General features: G+C 44.3%; 1 protein-coding gene across 3 annotated transcripts in view; it reads left to right on the top strand.

The window, feature by feature from the left end:
- The window catches only part of Dtnbp1 (dystrobrevin binding protein 1), a 144,383-nt gene extending 128,155 nt beyond the window's left edge, over positions 1 to 16,228 (top strand). For 2 of the 3 annotated variants that reach the window (XM_078020563.1, XM_078020564.1), the window contains 3 exons: positions 7,501 to 7,656; positions 14,368 to 14,511; positions 15,847 to 16,228. In XM_078020563.1, coding sequence (XP_077876689.1) covers positions 7,501 to 7,656; positions 14,368 to 14,511; positions 15,847 to 16,100 — 554 coding nt within the window. In that variant the 3' untranslated portion in view covers positions 16,101 to 16,228. The remainder of the gene's footprint in view (positions 1 to 7,500; positions 7,657 to 14,367; positions 14,512 to 15,846) is intronic. The other variant, XM_078020565.1, reaches the window with a different exon arrangement.
- Positions 16,229 to 16,635: the final 407 nt, after the last annotated feature.

The following is a 16,635-nucleotide window of genomic DNA, read 5'->3' as shown; positions in this document are numbered from 1 at the left end:
CGGGGGGGAGTACAATGACTTCTTTGTGGTGTAGAAGTTATTTACTCTGACTGCAAAAACTTGCCGTTATTCTCATCTACTGAATTTTTGGGTAAGGATCATGTTTTCTTAGGTGCATGTAAAATAAATAAAATAAGGAATAAGATCAATTGGTGCTTGATAAATGCGTATGAGTGTGTGGTGTGTGTGGGTGGGTGGGTGTGTGTGTGTGTGCACATGCACAAGGAAGGTAAATTTCTGTAAAAAATAATTTCTTTTTTTCAAATGTACTAACTTGGGCAGGGGCTGTGTGTTAACTTTAGGATTTACAGAGTCCTCCCCCACCCCCACCCAAATACTAATTCTGAGGAATAAGGACTAGTACTATAGAATAGCCATTGAAATAGCATAATATATGGAGTAAAATAATTGTGTCTGTCTTGGAAACTAATTTATTTATTTTTTGTGGTGCTGTGGATTGCACTTAGGGACTTGGGCATGTGCTCTGCTGCAGAGCCACATCCTAAGTCCAGAAACAACTTATCAATGACTATAGATATAAAACTTCTAAAAGCTTTAGAAACACAGGGTACAGAAGTAGATATTGTTAAATATATGTATTTTAAAAATCTTAGTTCCAGAAAAATATTATTTAAAAGTCTCTTATGAGATAATTTGTACTCATTTGTTAAGTTAGGGGAAGGAAGGTTGGGTAAACTTTAAAATAAAAATAGTTTAGTATTTTATTTTGGAAACTAAAGTAGGAGGAAAATGTGATTATTAAATGGCAAAACTGCAAAAAATGTGGGTTTTAAAACTAGAAGAATATGCTGTATATTTTGTCATCCAACAAGTCTTCAATTTCTGGATACATTTTTTTCTAAAATTTATACTAGGCCTATATAGAGGAAAGTGATTAGGGAGGGGGAAAAAATTTTTCTCAAGAACTGAAAGTACCTTTTGAAACAAAGCAAATTTCAAAAATATTTAAGAGGAAACCAAGACTTGTTTCTGACATTCTAAGAGAAGGAGGAAAAGAAGATTCTCTCTGTTTCAGTGAGTAGTTCCCACTAAGTGCTGTCAAGGAGCATAGAAACTGGATCACTCCCACACAGATGACAGGATGTGAAATAAAGTAGGCTGTCTGGAAAATAGCATGACACTGCCTTTCAAAACTGAAGGAGAAGTTACCACAGGACCCAGGTGATTGCTCTCCTGGGCATTTGTCTCTGAGACATTACTTATTTTCATTCAGGACCTTGTGCACATGTTCATAGCAGCTGTATTCCTAACTACCCAAAGCTGGAATCCAGCCATAAGTCCTTCAGTGGGTGAATAGCTCACCAAACTGTGCTACATCTATACCAGAAAATTTACTCAGCAGGAAGAAGGAACAAGTTTCCAGTATGTGCAACCACTTGCGTACACCCTAGGAAAGTCATGCTGAGTGAGAAAAGCCATATCTCTTCAAAAGAGATATGCCACATGATTCTCTTTATGTGACATTTATGAAATGACACAGTTATAGATTTGGAGAACAGATGAGTGCTTGGGGCGGGTGACATGGGAAAACTCTTGTGATGGCACAGTGGATTATCTCAGTTGTGGTAGTTACCCGAAGCTACACATGCTAAGACTGCATGCAGGAACCACGCACACACTCAGGCCTTGTGATGGGTAAGTGTGAAGGAGCTCTGAGGGTTGATCCTATGTCACTTTCTTGATGTTGGTAACATTGGCGTCAGGGAGGCTCACAATGCACATTTGTTTTGGTATTAAGAACCCAGGGCCTTGAATGCTAATAAACACAGGTTCTACCGCTGACATCCAGAGCCCAAAATGTACATTTTTTGACCACATGCTGTGAAACTATAATTATTTTAAAGTAGAGACCTTTTTAAAAATTGAATATTGAAATTTTGTATACTTTGGCCTAAGAAAAAATAAATCTGGAGAGCATACACCAAATTGCTAGCCATGTGTTTTTATGACGACTTCAGATACATTTTTACATTGATTGTGCTTTTCTTATGGATAAAAGTTTTCTATGATGTCCATGCATTACTCATACATCAAAAACCTATTAAATATAAATAGCTGGCATAAAAATGAGTAGATACCATCTTTTAAACTCTGTCATAATGACAGAATTTAGTGTGCTTTTTTTAATGGTTATGTATTTGTCACCTTATTTGTAGTTTTTGTCAAATGGTTTAGAAAGATTTATCTATTTGTATTAGAAATATGGAAAGTATAGAGATTTCACAATTCTCTCTTGATCTTGTCACGTGTATTTTAGTATCACAAATTCCCTAACTCAATAAATAAACATTAGATTATAAATATTTAAATTATAGGTTTTTAGAAGTTTGTTCTTAGTCTTTATTGTCTTGAATGAAAAAAGGGTCTTAATCTTTAAAGATTCACCACATTTTTCTCAATTCACATTTAATAAGATGTTTATTGTTTCTCTTTTTACGTTTTGGGTTGAAAATATTTTCATCAGCCCTCATCAGAGAGGCTAGTCCTGGTCTCCTTCACACAATCCATTTCTTCTCCGCTGGCAGTGTTGGGGACCACTCTGTCTTTAGAACCTCTCTTGGCAGAAGTAGTTCCTATAGTGAACATGGTGGACTGTTTTTGTTTTTTTTTTTTTTAATTTCACATGTCTTGTGTCACCGTATGCCCCATTAAAACCTATAATGAGAACTGATCAGGTCATCTGTATTAGTAATGGAATGTTTTTGCTGTAACTGTCTATTTGAAATTGATACTGGTAGCTAACATGGAAATTGTAGTCAGAGAAATCGTGAGCAGTGATCTGGAGTTGAAATAAGGAGAAACACAGACCTGGGCTCCTTGGGGACAAGCTTTTGCATCTTCTGATTTTTTTTTTCTTTCTTTTTAATCTTAAAACCATTTGTTGAAATTCTTTAAATCTTTGTGTTTGTCTGGTTTTCCTCAGTGTAATAAATGACATCTACTATGTGAACATGTCATCAAGTATCTTTCCATTGTCTCACTGCACCAAATATGGTGGTTTCTCTTTTGTGGTTTTTGGTGTTGTTTGGGGTTTCGTTTTGGTATCAGGGATCAAACTCGGGGACACTCAACCACTGAGCCACATCCCCAGCCCTCTTTTGTATTTTATTTAAAGACAGGGTCTCACTGAGTAGGTTAGTGCCTTGCTAAGTTGCTACGGCTGGCTTTGAACTTGCAATCCTCCTGCTTCGGCCTCCTGAGCCGCTGGGATTAGAGGTATGCGCACCACACCTGTCTGATGGTTCTTGACATCAGTGTAAAGGCTGATTTCAGGGCATGGCACCATCTGGTGTCCTCAGCTCAGGCAGAGAGGGACTCTCTCTTGGCTTTGGAGAGCAGTGTTTTTAAATGTGTTCTGTGTGCTTTTTCATTGTGCTAAAGGCATAGCTGGAACCAGAGAGCTGGTATAGGTTGGCTCTGAGGTGCAAGAGGAGCTCTGAAATGAAGCATGAGCCCTCATGGGACAGTGGAGATGTTTCACTTAAGGAACAACATGTTTTAATACTTCAAAGAGTTTTTCTTTCTTCTTTTTAAAAGTTATTTTAAGTTCCCAAATCCAAACCATCCCCAGCTTCCATGGGGGTTGAGACATGATTGGATTTTTATCCCACTATAGAAAAAATTAAGATAAAAATCTGTGGGGCCAATAATTCAGAACCATGACACAGTTTTGAAACAGTAGTCTTGAGAAAAATGAAATGTCTTCAAGTTATATCTATAGAAAATCAAAATTCAGTCAAACAAGATATTATTTAATTAAAACCCCTTTGATAATTTCTGCATTGCTCTTTGATATTGAGCTTCTTATTCTGGAATTATTTTTTTAAAGCAGATTAGCTGAACTTTGAAGTGTTTGAAACATAGGGGTGACTTAGTCTAATGCATCGCGGCATACACGTTGACAGCTAAAGGGAAACGGTGAAAAGGCATCTTTTTCCGCTCATTTTTTCTTTCGATTTCACTCTAAACTCTTTGCAGATTTATTAAAGCCACTGAAAGGTAACTCATTCTTAAGTATCTGAGTGGGGCTCAAAGGGTGATTTTTCACTGTATACTCTAGCTTAGTTCTTATTAACATTTCATATCATAATGCTGGTTTTAATGTTAGCACTCAGCTATTGGCTGATGTGTCCCTGGTGATTCACATATGCTGTCTCACCTGATCTTGTCTACAGTCTTCAGAAATAAGTGTTTTTAATCTCACTTGCAACTCAGGTGAAATTAGTTATAGCTAGAGGTGGATCCTTACCTTGGGCCTCTGGAGCAACAGGGATTTCCATGCAGGTGGGTGGTTTGGGAGGCCTCCCAGAAGGTAGGAGGGAGGTCGAGGGGAGAGTGAGAGGAAGGAGAAACCAACAAAAGGAAGCATTGTTGAAGGTGCATTTGTCATGACTCCAGGGTCTCAAGAAGTGTTGAGAGGGATCTTGGAATCATACCACTGAATCAAGGGAGACCAGGTTGGATATACTGCCTTTCTCACCCACTGGCCAAGAGCTGCCTCACTTCCCCAGAACTTCAGGGTATGCTGAGATCCTCTAATCAGAAAAGCACCATGGTGCCTGGACATGGTTTGAGGTAGAGGTGCAGAGGTAGCTCCCACAGAACTACCTTCTATGGTGTCCCTGAGGGTATGTGACAGGAGACCCAGCATTCTGTTAAAAGGACAGAACCCAGCTTGGACTGACTCCCAAACCTGTGTTCCTTCCTCTGCGACAGACCATCTTCCTATAAACACAGATGGGAGGTGGAAGATGACCCAGAAATGTAGTAGGGCACACACCCGAGCTGTTAACAGTATGAGGAGAACACACCGGGGAAACATGTGTGTCATTCTATGTAATTAAGGAGTTTGCCCTCCTAGTTGTGTTGCTTCAGGTAACATTAATTTGTATTCCTTGCATAGATTACAGTAAAGAAAATAATCCAGAATATTCCAATAATTAGACACCATCCCTGATTTGAGATTTAAAAAAATTCCAGCCAGGCACGGTGGCGCACATCTATAATCCCAGAGGCTCAGGAGGCTGAGGTAGGAATATCCCAAATTCAAAGCCAGCCTCAGCAACTTAGTGAGACCTTAAGCTACTAAGCGAGACCATGTCTCAAAATTTAAAAAAAAAAAAAAAAAAATTTTTTAAAAGGGCTGAAGATATGGCTCAGTGGTTAAGCACTCCTGGGTTCAATCCCTGGTACCAAAATAAACAAGCAAACAAAGTAAACTCCATTACTGAGTTTTCAGGTCTGTCATGTATATAGGAATATGTTGTGCTCAGGAGTTGTAGTGGTAGGAAATTGAGGGGTGTGGGGGACAAAGGCAGATTGCATGGGGCCTCTTAGGCCACTGTTCATTTTACAATCTGCTGTTTTGTTTAAAACCACTTACTAACATCCAGAAGATATTGACACTCCCCAGAGGTGTGCTAGAGGGGACATCACTGGGCCCTGTTCTCCCCAGGACAGTCAGGCTGCTGAAACTTTGTGCTGATACCTAGAGGTTCTAGAGTCACCTGCCCTCTTGCTGAACTCCGCCAAGCACAGTGTCACCACAGAGTAGGTGTTTGAAACCTTGAGTTCTGGAATAAAAGAACTCGAGTGCCTTTCTAGGGTCTTCAGCCACCCAGAGCCAGGCAGGGGCTGGAGTTCCTACCGACAGATTGTTGGAGGAAAATGCCACATTGCTGTGTGATAGATCACCACAGACTGAGCCACTGAAAATAGTACAAAGGTTGCAGCTCCCAGCCTAGGCTCCAAGTCCAGGCCCAGTTTGACTGGGCTCTCTGCCCGCAGTCTCAAGGGACTGGAGTGAGGGTGTCCCAGAGTGTGTCTTTCTGGAGGCCATGGAGCAAAACCTGCTCTCGGCTCATGCAGGTTGTTGCCAGAGTCCCAGTTCCCCTTGAAGTTGTGGCACCAGGGCATGCCAGCAGGGGACTACTCTCAGACCCTGGATGCCGCATAATACCGGCCATATGGACCCACCATTGTCAGCACCAACAACTGAGAATGGACCCGTGTCAAATCCTTCTTGGGCTTCTCTCTGTCCAGGAAAAGCCCTGTCCTCTAGGAAAGCCTGGATGGATCAGCCTCGCTCAGACACTCCCCCTTTAGTGAAGTCACAGGGCTCAAATCCAGCACAGTCACAGTCCTAGGGCTTATGCAGGGCCAGCACATCAGGGAGCAGAGGTCTGGGTGACCTTAGGATTCTGCCCAAACCCTGTGTGAAGTACATAGGGCTTAAGGTCCCAAAGCCCTTTGTACTTCATATAGTCTAGAAATAACCCTTGACCCAAACAGGGTGAATAATGGCCCTGATGTCATTTTTATATTCTCCATATGTGGCTTGAGGAAAGGTCAAACTCCAAGGAAATATTTATCAGCTGGTATACTGGGATTCTTCATTAAGGTTGGTCATTTAGTAGTTTTTCTGCCTGTTACTGACTTGGGCCTAATTTGAAGGGCTGCCGTTCACTTTTGTTCTGAAGTTCTTCCACGTTAGTTCATTAAATTTTCATACCAAAACTGGGTTAATATGTTTATCCCAGATTTCAGATGAGAAAGGTTAGCTGACTTATTAGCTAGGTTATGTGTTTGAGAAACAGCAAAGCCAGGCCCACACACTCTCTAACATACCACAGTGGCTACATTTTTTTTCCATTTTTTTTATTGCAGTGAAATAGGTATAATAGTTCATCTTCTTACCCATTTTAAGTGCACAGTTCAGTGGTATTAAATGCATTCATAGTGTTGTGCAGCGACCACCACCCTACATCTCCAGAGCTCTTTTCAGAATTAAAACTCTGTACCATTAAACATTTTCCCATTCCTCCCTCCCTCCACCTTCTAGAAACCACCATTCTACCCTATCTCTGGATTTGATTACTCTAGGCACCTCACAGATCGGGAAATGAGACAGCACTTATCTCTTTGCAGTTGACTTATTTTACTTGGTGTAAAGGTTCAGAGGCTCCAAGGTTTATCCACATTGTAGCCTGTGTCAGAATTTCCTTCCTTTTTAAGACTGAAGAGCATTCCATTAATACATTCTTACTCTTAATATTCGAGTGCCTACTATCACCAGGCACTGAGCTTGGTTACAAGATATTAAAATGAGTACATCACAGTCCTTCAGGAACTCCAGGATTTTACCTTTTATATTGTAATTTATAAATCATCTACAAAAGTTTGAACACAGTGATGCAGGTTGTCCAGGAAGGAGCCACAGATTCCACTTGAGTTAGCCCAAGGGTTACCTGAGCATTAGGTCCTGAAACATGAGCAGCCGCTTATCTCTGAAGAGTGGGTGTTTCAGGGGAAAGGCATTCCATCCGAGGGATCAGTGAGGGCCAAGTGCAGCAGAGAGGTTGGGGCAAAAAGGAACCGTCTGTGCAGTCAGGTGCCAGCCCACCTCAAAGCCATGAGGGAGGGCGACTGTTTCCCATCTAGTCCCTTTTCAGCCCTAACAGAGTCATTCTGCTTCCCCAGCTGAACTGGATGCTGAGCACACGCAGAAGGTCCTGGAAATGGAGCACACCCAGCAAATGAAGCTGAAGGAGCGGCAGAAGTTTTTTGAGGAAGCCTTCCAGCAGGACATGGAGCAGTACCTTTCCACGGGGTACCTGCAGATTGCAGAGAGGCGCGGTGAGCTGGCACTGCGGGTAAAGCCTTGGAAGTCCCTTTCTAGTAATAGACCCTGAAATCCAAGCATCAAGATCAGGCCATATCCATCTTGCCCTTGTTCTTCCAGTTCTAGGTTCTAGTTGAAGATTTCAAAAATAAACAACCTTTGAAAATTACAAACCAATTATGCTCATACAAAATTTGAAGGGAAAGAAAGAAAGAAAATTGCTTTCCTTGCAGTGTTGGGGATTGAGTCTAGGGCCTAGCACAGGGCAGACCATGCTGAGTTACAGTCACATCTTTAGCCAGAAAAACACTTTTTTAGAATGAAAAAGACAAATTATTCATAATTCTATAGCATAGGGTAAGATCTACTAATATTTTAGTGTTGTTCTTTTTGGTCTTTGTTCATGAGTCTATTTGTAATTGGTATCAAACTATACGTCTACGTGGCTTTGTATCTTGACTTTTTTTTTTTTCCTGGTACTATGGATTGAATCCAGGCAGGAATCCATGGAGCTACATCCTCAACTCTTTTTAAAATTTTTTTGAGACAGAGTCTACTCAGACTGGCTTTGAACTTGTAATCCTCTGGATTCAACCTCCCAAGTAGCTGGAATTCCTGGCATGTACCACCGCACCCAGTTCTCTGAATTTTCTCAATATTGTATAGGGCTCTCTTCCTCATTATTAAAAATTATTTGAGGACTGGACATGTAGCTAGTAGAGAGAGAGAGAGAGAGAGAATGTGTGTATGTGTGAGTCTTAGCATACATGAGACCTCAGGGCTCAATCCTGGGGAACAAAAAAAAAGTTATTTGAAAGGATGTGTTTTAAAGGGTACATATTCATCATCAGGATGCATCCTAACATGGCCCCTCACTGTCCATGAGGAATCAGTCCCAACACCCACCCCCACACACACTGCCAAAATCTGTGCATGCTCAAGTCTCTTTTATAAAATGTGTACTATTTGCATATAACCTGTGCATTCCTCTGGAATCATCTTGAGGTTTAAATCATGTCAGGTTACCTAGGATATAAGTGACTGCTGTGTGCAGAGTGTACCATGTTGTTTAGAGAATAATGTCAAGAAAAAAAAGTCTGTATGGTTCAGTGCAGATGTACCCATTGGAGGCCTATCCATTTTTCCACCTGAGGTTGACTATGGAGAATGAGGTTATGGAGGGCCCACTGTATTTAATCAATTCCCTGGTTGAACATTTAGATTTGTTTTTAACCTCTTTAATCAGTGCTGTGAGACATGCATATGCTTAAATGAATAAGTCAAGCAGGGTGGAAGTGAGGACACAGGACTCCTTCCACTGGCTGCCCCAGGAGCAGTGGCCAGGTAGGCAGGGCAGTGACTTCAGGCAACTTGTTCCTTCCAGCAGGTGCCATGGTCCCAGAGCCTGATGCCCAGGGCACGTGGAAGAGAGAGTGTGCTTCCCTGTCCCTCTGGGCACCTCAGCACCTCCTGGAGATGTTCCTCTCCAGATCTCTCAGTGCCCCACCCCCAACATGCCCCCTCTGTCTGGCTTGGTTTCTTCTTTGACATCCAGTTCCCTGTCCCCTCCCGGAGAGGATAAAGAAATGAATGAAGGAAAGTGATGTAGAGAGAATAGATTATAGCTCTGTTGGGTGCTTCAGGCTGTGCTAACGAAAGTGGGTGATCAGTGACGCAGTTGGTGCTTTCCACGCTGGAGCTGATGGAACGGGGTCTGGAGTGTGACTTCTCTAGCTCCCTGGTCAGCTTCTTCCCATTTCACCCATTGACCTAGAAAGTCAGACTGCCCAGCTCAGGTGCCTGAGTGCTGTGCAGAGCAGCTGCCTGGCTCCTTGGGGAGGAAAGAGAGGCTCCCTCCAGGCTGCTTATCCTGTCGGGGACACTATCATGGCAGATGCTGTGGACTGGGTGTCCTCAGAAGTGGGTTCCTTCCAGTACTGGAGGGCTGTATGTGGCTTCTCGTGTCCTGGCTTAGCTTCCGCCTCACTGTGGGGGCATGCACCCTGGTGTCTTATGAGGGCACTTTCTCTTGCTGGGTCCCAGCCTCAGACTCCGACTGACCTTACCTCCCAAGGGCCCTGTCTCCATGCGCACTCATTGGGGGTTGCAGCTTCAACTAGTGAGTTTTGAGGGCACACAGTTACTCCATATGGATACGCACACACTGGGCAATCTGAGATTCGAACATAGTGGGACACTGCAGCAATGCCTCAAGTCTTGGGGGAGATGGGATGAAAAAAACTGTCACCAAAACTCTCACTGCCCAACCATTTAACTCCACCCTGTTCAATTTTGTTGAGCACATACTAGCCCATGGGAGACAAAGAGGAAATGAAATGAGAGTGCACCACGCATCGCCTGTTCTCACAGGGAAACACATGGGCACGCAACCAGGTGGCCCATGGGGCAGAAGCTGCTGGGCTCCGAGCTCTTTTGGTGGCCAGTGTACCCTGGAGACAGGCCCTGGGCTGTGGATGTGGCAGCCTCCATGCCTCAGCACAGGTCTGTAGGGAGAAGGGACGTAGTAAACCCTTGTGGGACAAATGTCAGTTAAATATTAAGTGGTTGAATTTTTGTGGTTTTGAGCCTCTCAAGAATAATTTTCTTCAAGCTTCAAGAAAGTGTTTGGCTCATTTCAGGTTAAAACTAAATGGATTATACACTCCCATATTGCCCCTTATACAGCTTGCAGAATCACATCAGTTTCACTTCCATTGCTTTACATATTGCCATCCTAGTGTCTGTTGTATTCTGCTGCCTTTCCTATCCTCTACTATCCCCCCTCCCCTCCCCTCCCCTCCCCTCCCCTCTTCTCTCTCTACCCCCACTACTGCAATTCATTCCTCCCCCTTGTATTATTTTTCCCTTTCCCCTCACTTCCTCTTGTATGTAATTTTGTATAAACCTAAGGGTCTTGAATCAAAATGTGAAATATGATATATCAAGAACTATGTAATGGAGGGGTAAGACAAGATAATACAAATGGAAGAAATGATTTACAGTAGAAGGGGTAGAGAGAAAAGGGGAGGGGAGGGGAGGGGAGGGGGGATAGTAGAGAATAGGACTGACAGCAGAATACATCAGACACTAGAAAGGCAATATGTCAATCAATGGAAGGGTAACTGATGTGATACAGCAATCTGTATACAGGGTAAAGTTGGGAGTTCATAACCCGCTTGAATCAAACTGTGAAATATGATGTATTAAGAACTGTGTAAGGTTTTGAATGACCAACAATAAAAAAATAAAAAAAAATAATAATAATAAAAATAAAAAAATAAAATAAAAAAAAAAAAAACTAAATGGAACCAGGCCCATGTTGCCAATGCACTGAAGGAGAAAGTGGCAGGCCATGCCCCTGTCGGCTCTGTGCCTCAGCTAGAGCTGCAGAGGCCTTGCCACAGGGCACACAGAGCCTGCCTGACAGTCACCCGCCCTTTCCTATAGAGGGATTTTCATCCCCAGAGATGAATATGGGGAAGTTTTAGAAGAATCAATCAAAATTAAAAATTGCTACAGTGAACATGGGATTTTGGACTCACTCCACTGAATCAGAAATAGCAGTCTGAATTTTTTTAACTTTCAAAATCATCATTTTTTAATTAAGACAAAGCTATGGAAAATTTTATCCAGAAAAATTTTCAGAGTAAAGCGCAAATGCCCATCTTTGAGCAGTTGGAGCATGGTGGGGCTGTGGGAGCCCATGGAGCCAGAGGTGGGGCCCGGGACTGAGCTGCCACAGACACACAGTGTGCTGGCGGGACCCTGGTGTGCTGGGCACATGAGGTGCTCTGTAAGGGCCTGGACCAGGTTTGATCTCTGCGTCTGACATGATCTGAGTCTTAGAAAAGCACTGTTATTGCTTTGATTCTGTGCTGAGTGCCTCAGGGCCAGACAGGGCAGTAGTTATGTACCTGTGTTCCTTGGCTCCCTGTTCCCACAGATTGCAGGTTCCTGTGGCTGTCCGCTGACTGCTGGTCAACAGGGTTGAATCCCCTGGAGCCAGGGTGCCCTATGGAGGCTGGCTTGGCCTTGGCATCTTCTCATCTGGGAAGAGAATGAGGTGACATTAGCAACAAAGTTAAGAAAGATAGACTTTATGAATTAAAAAGGCGCCTTTACTAAAAGGTCACCCAAGAGACATTCCAGAAGGCAAAATTGTCTTAAAACAGGTGCCAGCGAATGGGTTGAACTTGGTGTAAAATCTCCCTAGGAGGGTTTTATTTAGAACTGTGAGAATTACCATTTTTCATTACTGGTTTTCATTTTAGTTAGGAAATATTGTAAATATCCAAAAAAGAACTGACAGTTGCATAACATACCCACATTTCTACACTTAACATGTTACCTTTGTAACAGTTTTGAAGAAAATAGTACTCCAGAGACACAGGCATAAATAATAATGTCGACATGCCCCACCCAGCTGAGCCCCTTGCTGATCCTTCCTCACCTCTAGGCGACCTTCACCACACACTGCGTCTGGCCTGTATTCCAAAACAGTATGTGGGTATGCTTGGCACATTTCAAATCCTTACGGAAATGGTCATATGGTGTATGTCTTCATGAACCTGCTTTCTTGGGCAGGCATCTTGATAATCATCTGTATTGATATTTTCACCTCAAACTAAATTTATATTGAACAAATATGCTTTTGCTGTGTTGATTAGTCTTCCCAGTTTTAACCTTTCATTAGGAACAGTGCTGGTCTGGACATTCTAGTTTTTTAAGAGCTACTTTAGGCCAGTGCTTCTCAAGCACGAGCAGCCTCCCAGGCTGGCACTCTCAGCAGGTCCCCAATGGTGCTGCGGCAGCTGCTGTTCTGGGGACCACACTCTGAGAACCACTTCTCTAGTGGGGAGTACTTATCAGGTGGCATGCGTATCTTTAAGGTTACTAGATTCTGTTGCACTGTTTGCCAAGACATTTGTATCTGTTAGTAATCTCCCTGGCCATGTTTGTGTTCTGCTTACTTTATATCTTTGTCAACACCTCATAAAGTCAGATAAGTTTTTGCCCAAAAAATCAGTATGAAATGACATTGTATTGGTTCTAACTTTGTTTTTCTTAGTTTACCTTCCTTTACCAAGTTTTAAGCTTATGGGTATTGGCCTTTGTTGATCTCTCGGATGCATGTAACTTCTCTCAATCTGGCTTAGATTGGTCTTTGCTAATTTGTAATAAGTTCCTGAGGCTAGCTTTGAACTTGTGCTCCTTCTGCCTCAGCCCCCATGAGCCACTGACTGGGATTATAGATTTGTGCCACCACACCTGGCTCTAAATCAAAATTTTAAGTGATCAGTTTTGCCAATTTTGTTTATGGTTTGTGAAAGAATGAACAAGGCTCATCATCGGAGAAAATGCCCGTTTATTGAGGAACAGCTCTGCATATTTATAGAGCCGAGGGTGGATTGACATTTATGACAGTTTAACAGTTTAATGGTTTGACAGTTGGCAGGGGGTGCTTTCTGATTGGTGGGTAAGGATCATGTGGGCCAGCAGGGCTAGCCTGATTGGTGGGTAAGGATCATGTGAGTCAGCAGGACTCACCATTGGACGGCTCTTTTCGGGGGATGGGGAAGTTAAGTCTTTGGGGCCAGGGTGACTCCCAACAGTTTGTGCTTTTGTGTTTTAAGAAATTCTTCAAATTGTTTTTCACTTTACTTGGCTCTTTGTTTACTGACTGGCATAGTCACAAGGCAGGGGGCCAACCAACATGGACTTGCCCTGCAGCAGTGACTGCTGGCCGCAGCCCTGGGACCCTGTGTAGGGCACAGCCTTCTCTGTCAGTGTCTGTAAGTTCCTGAGTCTCCCCAGGCATTCTCCAGCTCCCTCGGCCTACTATCTCGCTCCAGTTCAAGACCATCCTAAGTATCATCAAGCAGCAGTTTGCAGCTGGGGACAGTTTTTGCAGCCTGTGCCCCCATACTTGGCCTCATCTTGTTGCAGCTCCAGTAAAAGTCTGTCAGAGGGGCTGGTGCAGAGCAACTCCCTGCACTGCCTGTGATAGCCCCACACAAAGAACTTATTTGGTCCAGAGTGCCAGCGAAGGTGGAGAGGCCCTGCTTTATAGTGAGTCTAGATATTTGCTATGTGCCCCCACCTGTACCCCCACACAGGCCATTGTTCTTCAGGATCACTGTGTCCTCTGTACAGTGTTTCAAGTTCTTTGAAAAATCTTGTCCAAAATTTGGCTGGAATTGCATTAAGCTTCTGGACAGAGCCTTGGCCTCTTTGCTGGATCATAAACCTCCTGGTTTATTCCTGAGCGTGGAGGGAGTTGCCTCAGATGCTGTTGGCGCCAGGAGTGATCCCTTCCCCTGGTGGTGATGGGGAGTTTGTTGTAAATTCTGGCAGATTTTCCATGAGTTGACTTTTATTTTCTAACATAACATTGTTATCAGTAGAAATCTTTAGACTTTTCTGTACTTAAGCTTGGGTTTGCATTTGCATTCCCAAAACTCTTCTTTTGTCCCACTTGGGACTGCTCCTACCCCAGCCAGAATGCCCTGCTCCAAGTATCACCTGCAAACCAAGCACCCAGGAAATAGAATAAGTGCTATATAGAGCCCAAGGCAACAGTGAGTGACCAAAGATGACTTAAGACAGACTTAAAACAGCATGCTATTTGGCAGAAGAAGCAAGATGGTTGCCCAATGCCCATAAAATCTACTTTTTAATTTATTAGGAACAAAAAGTACAGTGTCTTGTGTTGTAAATCTTCTCAGAGCCCATGGGCAGCATGTCATCCATGGAGGTGAACGTGGACATGCTAGAGCAGATGGATTTGATGGACATCTCTGACCAGGAGGCCCTGGATGTCTTCTTGAATTCGGGTGGAGAGGAGAACCCTGTGCTGTCCCCGGGGTTAGGTAGGATGGACATCCCTGTGTAAATGACCCTGTTCTTACCAGCATCCCCTGGGCAGTCTCCCCACACCTGTGTCTGGCCTGGACGTTGGTGAGTTCTCCTCGGTGGTTTAAATTTCTACCCCAGCACCTCAGGGAGGAGGGGGTACATCATCTAGCCCAGAAATTGGCACTTTGAGAACTGGAATTTGGGTGTCGGGGGGCTGTCCTGCTCAGCTGGCACTTGGCCTCAAGGGTTGTCTTTTTAAAACTCCTTCCCAATCACATTCAGTTCAGCGGAATTTGACCATGGTCTGTTTTGGCACTCTTGTCAGTATTGTAAAGACACCTGTAACCCCATGGGGCCCCTAACTCCTATCTCAAGCCTTCCCAAAATTGTTTCAGTTCATTCAACAATAATTGGCTGAGGTACTGGATCTGTACCTGGCCTCACCACACTTGAAGCTGTAGTACAATTCTTCTGGCTGGGAATTGAACTCTGGCCTCACATGTGCTGGGCAAGCCCTCTACCACAGGGCCACAGCCCAGCCCTGGCTGTATGTAATGCTTCACAGGCAGCTCTTAAATTTCACTCACAGAAGGGGAAGGCCAAGCCCCGCCCGGCCACACTGCAGCCTTCCCTAGGACATTCTGCCAGCAGCAGGGAGCCCACTTCCTCTAGCCTCTCCTCTCTGCTTGGCAAACCTGTGAAAGCACTCTTCCTGGTCCTGTCCTGAGAAGGTGGGTCACTGGAAATATGAGGGGCTGGGAGAAATGTTAGCAGCAGTATGTAAAAGGTATTCCTAGAAGAGCTTCTCTCTACTGGGGAACTCCCCAAAGACAGTTCTCTTGGCATTCCTGTTCTGGATGGCTTTAAAGGATACGTACAGAGCAAGCAACTCAGGAGGACGGAGGGTTGGAAGTTTGAGACCAGCCTCAGTAAAACTTTATCTCCAGAAGGGCTGGGGATGCAGCTGTGGGAGGGGAGAGATGACTTACAGACTGCGTAGATTACCATGGACCCCAGCTCAGTCTTGCTGGTCTGTTGTTCGCTCAGACCACCAGCTGCCTCTGGCCTGCTTAGCTCAGTACGCCCAGGGTTGTTCCTGCATGGGGCTGAGCAGTCTGGCAAATTTACGGGTGTCATAAAACTTTGCTAATGGAATTTCTTTTTCCCTTTGGGTACCAGGGGGGCACTCAACAACTGAGCCACATCCCCAGTCCTATTTTTTGTATTAGAGACAGGGTCTCATCGAGTTGCTTAGCACCTTCCTAAATTGCTGAGGCTGGCTTTGAACTAGAGATCCTCCGCCTCCCAAGCCACTGTGCCCGGCCTAACAATGTATTTTAATTTCACAGGGCCGGAAACTGACACCTGTCAGGATGAAATTACTCTTCAGGTTCCAAATGCCTCAGAGTCCCTGCCCAAGCTACCTTCCTCACCCTGTGTGTGCACAGAATCGGCCACCCTGGACCCCAGTGAAGGTGGGGAATGCCCCCTTGTCCAGTCTGATGAGGAGGAAGTTCAGGTGGACACTGCCCTGGCCACTTCCCATGCTGACAGCCAGGCCACTCCAGATGCTAGTGATGACAGTGACTCAAATCAGGAGTGACTGAAGTGTCAGTCGTGCACAGAACGCTCCTGTAAAGCCAGATTTTTAATGATTTTACACAATTGCCAATGATGTGTGAGAAACTGACAGAAGAGCTGACAATAAAGTTTGAGGACTTTGAACATTGACTTGGGAGAGTAGCTGGTTTGTACAGAGGCTTCTGCCTACATAGGTCCTCAAGGCCAGCATGACAGGGGTTGCTTAGAGCACAGTGAAGGGACACCCACTGAGGCAGCCTCCCCAGAGCATGGCTGGGCCCTGGGGCTCCACAGTGGCTCAGGCCTGAATGAACATAGAAAGGTTCATAGTCTATTAAAGGTAAGTGGTTAGACTCAGCTGACAGTCTTGGGTTCACAGCTGACCCAACCACAACACTGGAACCTCTGGGGCAAAGGGACAGGCAGAAGCAGCCATTCTTACTCCTGCAGAGAAACCGGGGGGGAGGGGGGGGGGGCAGGCTGGCTCTGACCCAGCCACTGGGCCACCAGCGCATGGAGATCAGGGAGCAACAAGACTCCCTTCCCAAGGGCAGATC

This window comes from Ictidomys tridecemlineatus, chromosome 8 (assembly GCF_052094955.1).
Source record: "Ictidomys tridecemlineatus isolate mIctTri1 chromosome 8, mIctTri1.hap1, whole genome shotgun sequence".
NCBI lineage: Eukaryota > Metazoa > Chordata > Mammalia > Rodentia > Sciuridae > Ictidomys > Ictidomys tridecemlineatus.
The sequence above is the reverse complement of the archived record's forward strand: the minus strand, read 5'-3'. Positions and strand labels throughout refer to the sequence as shown.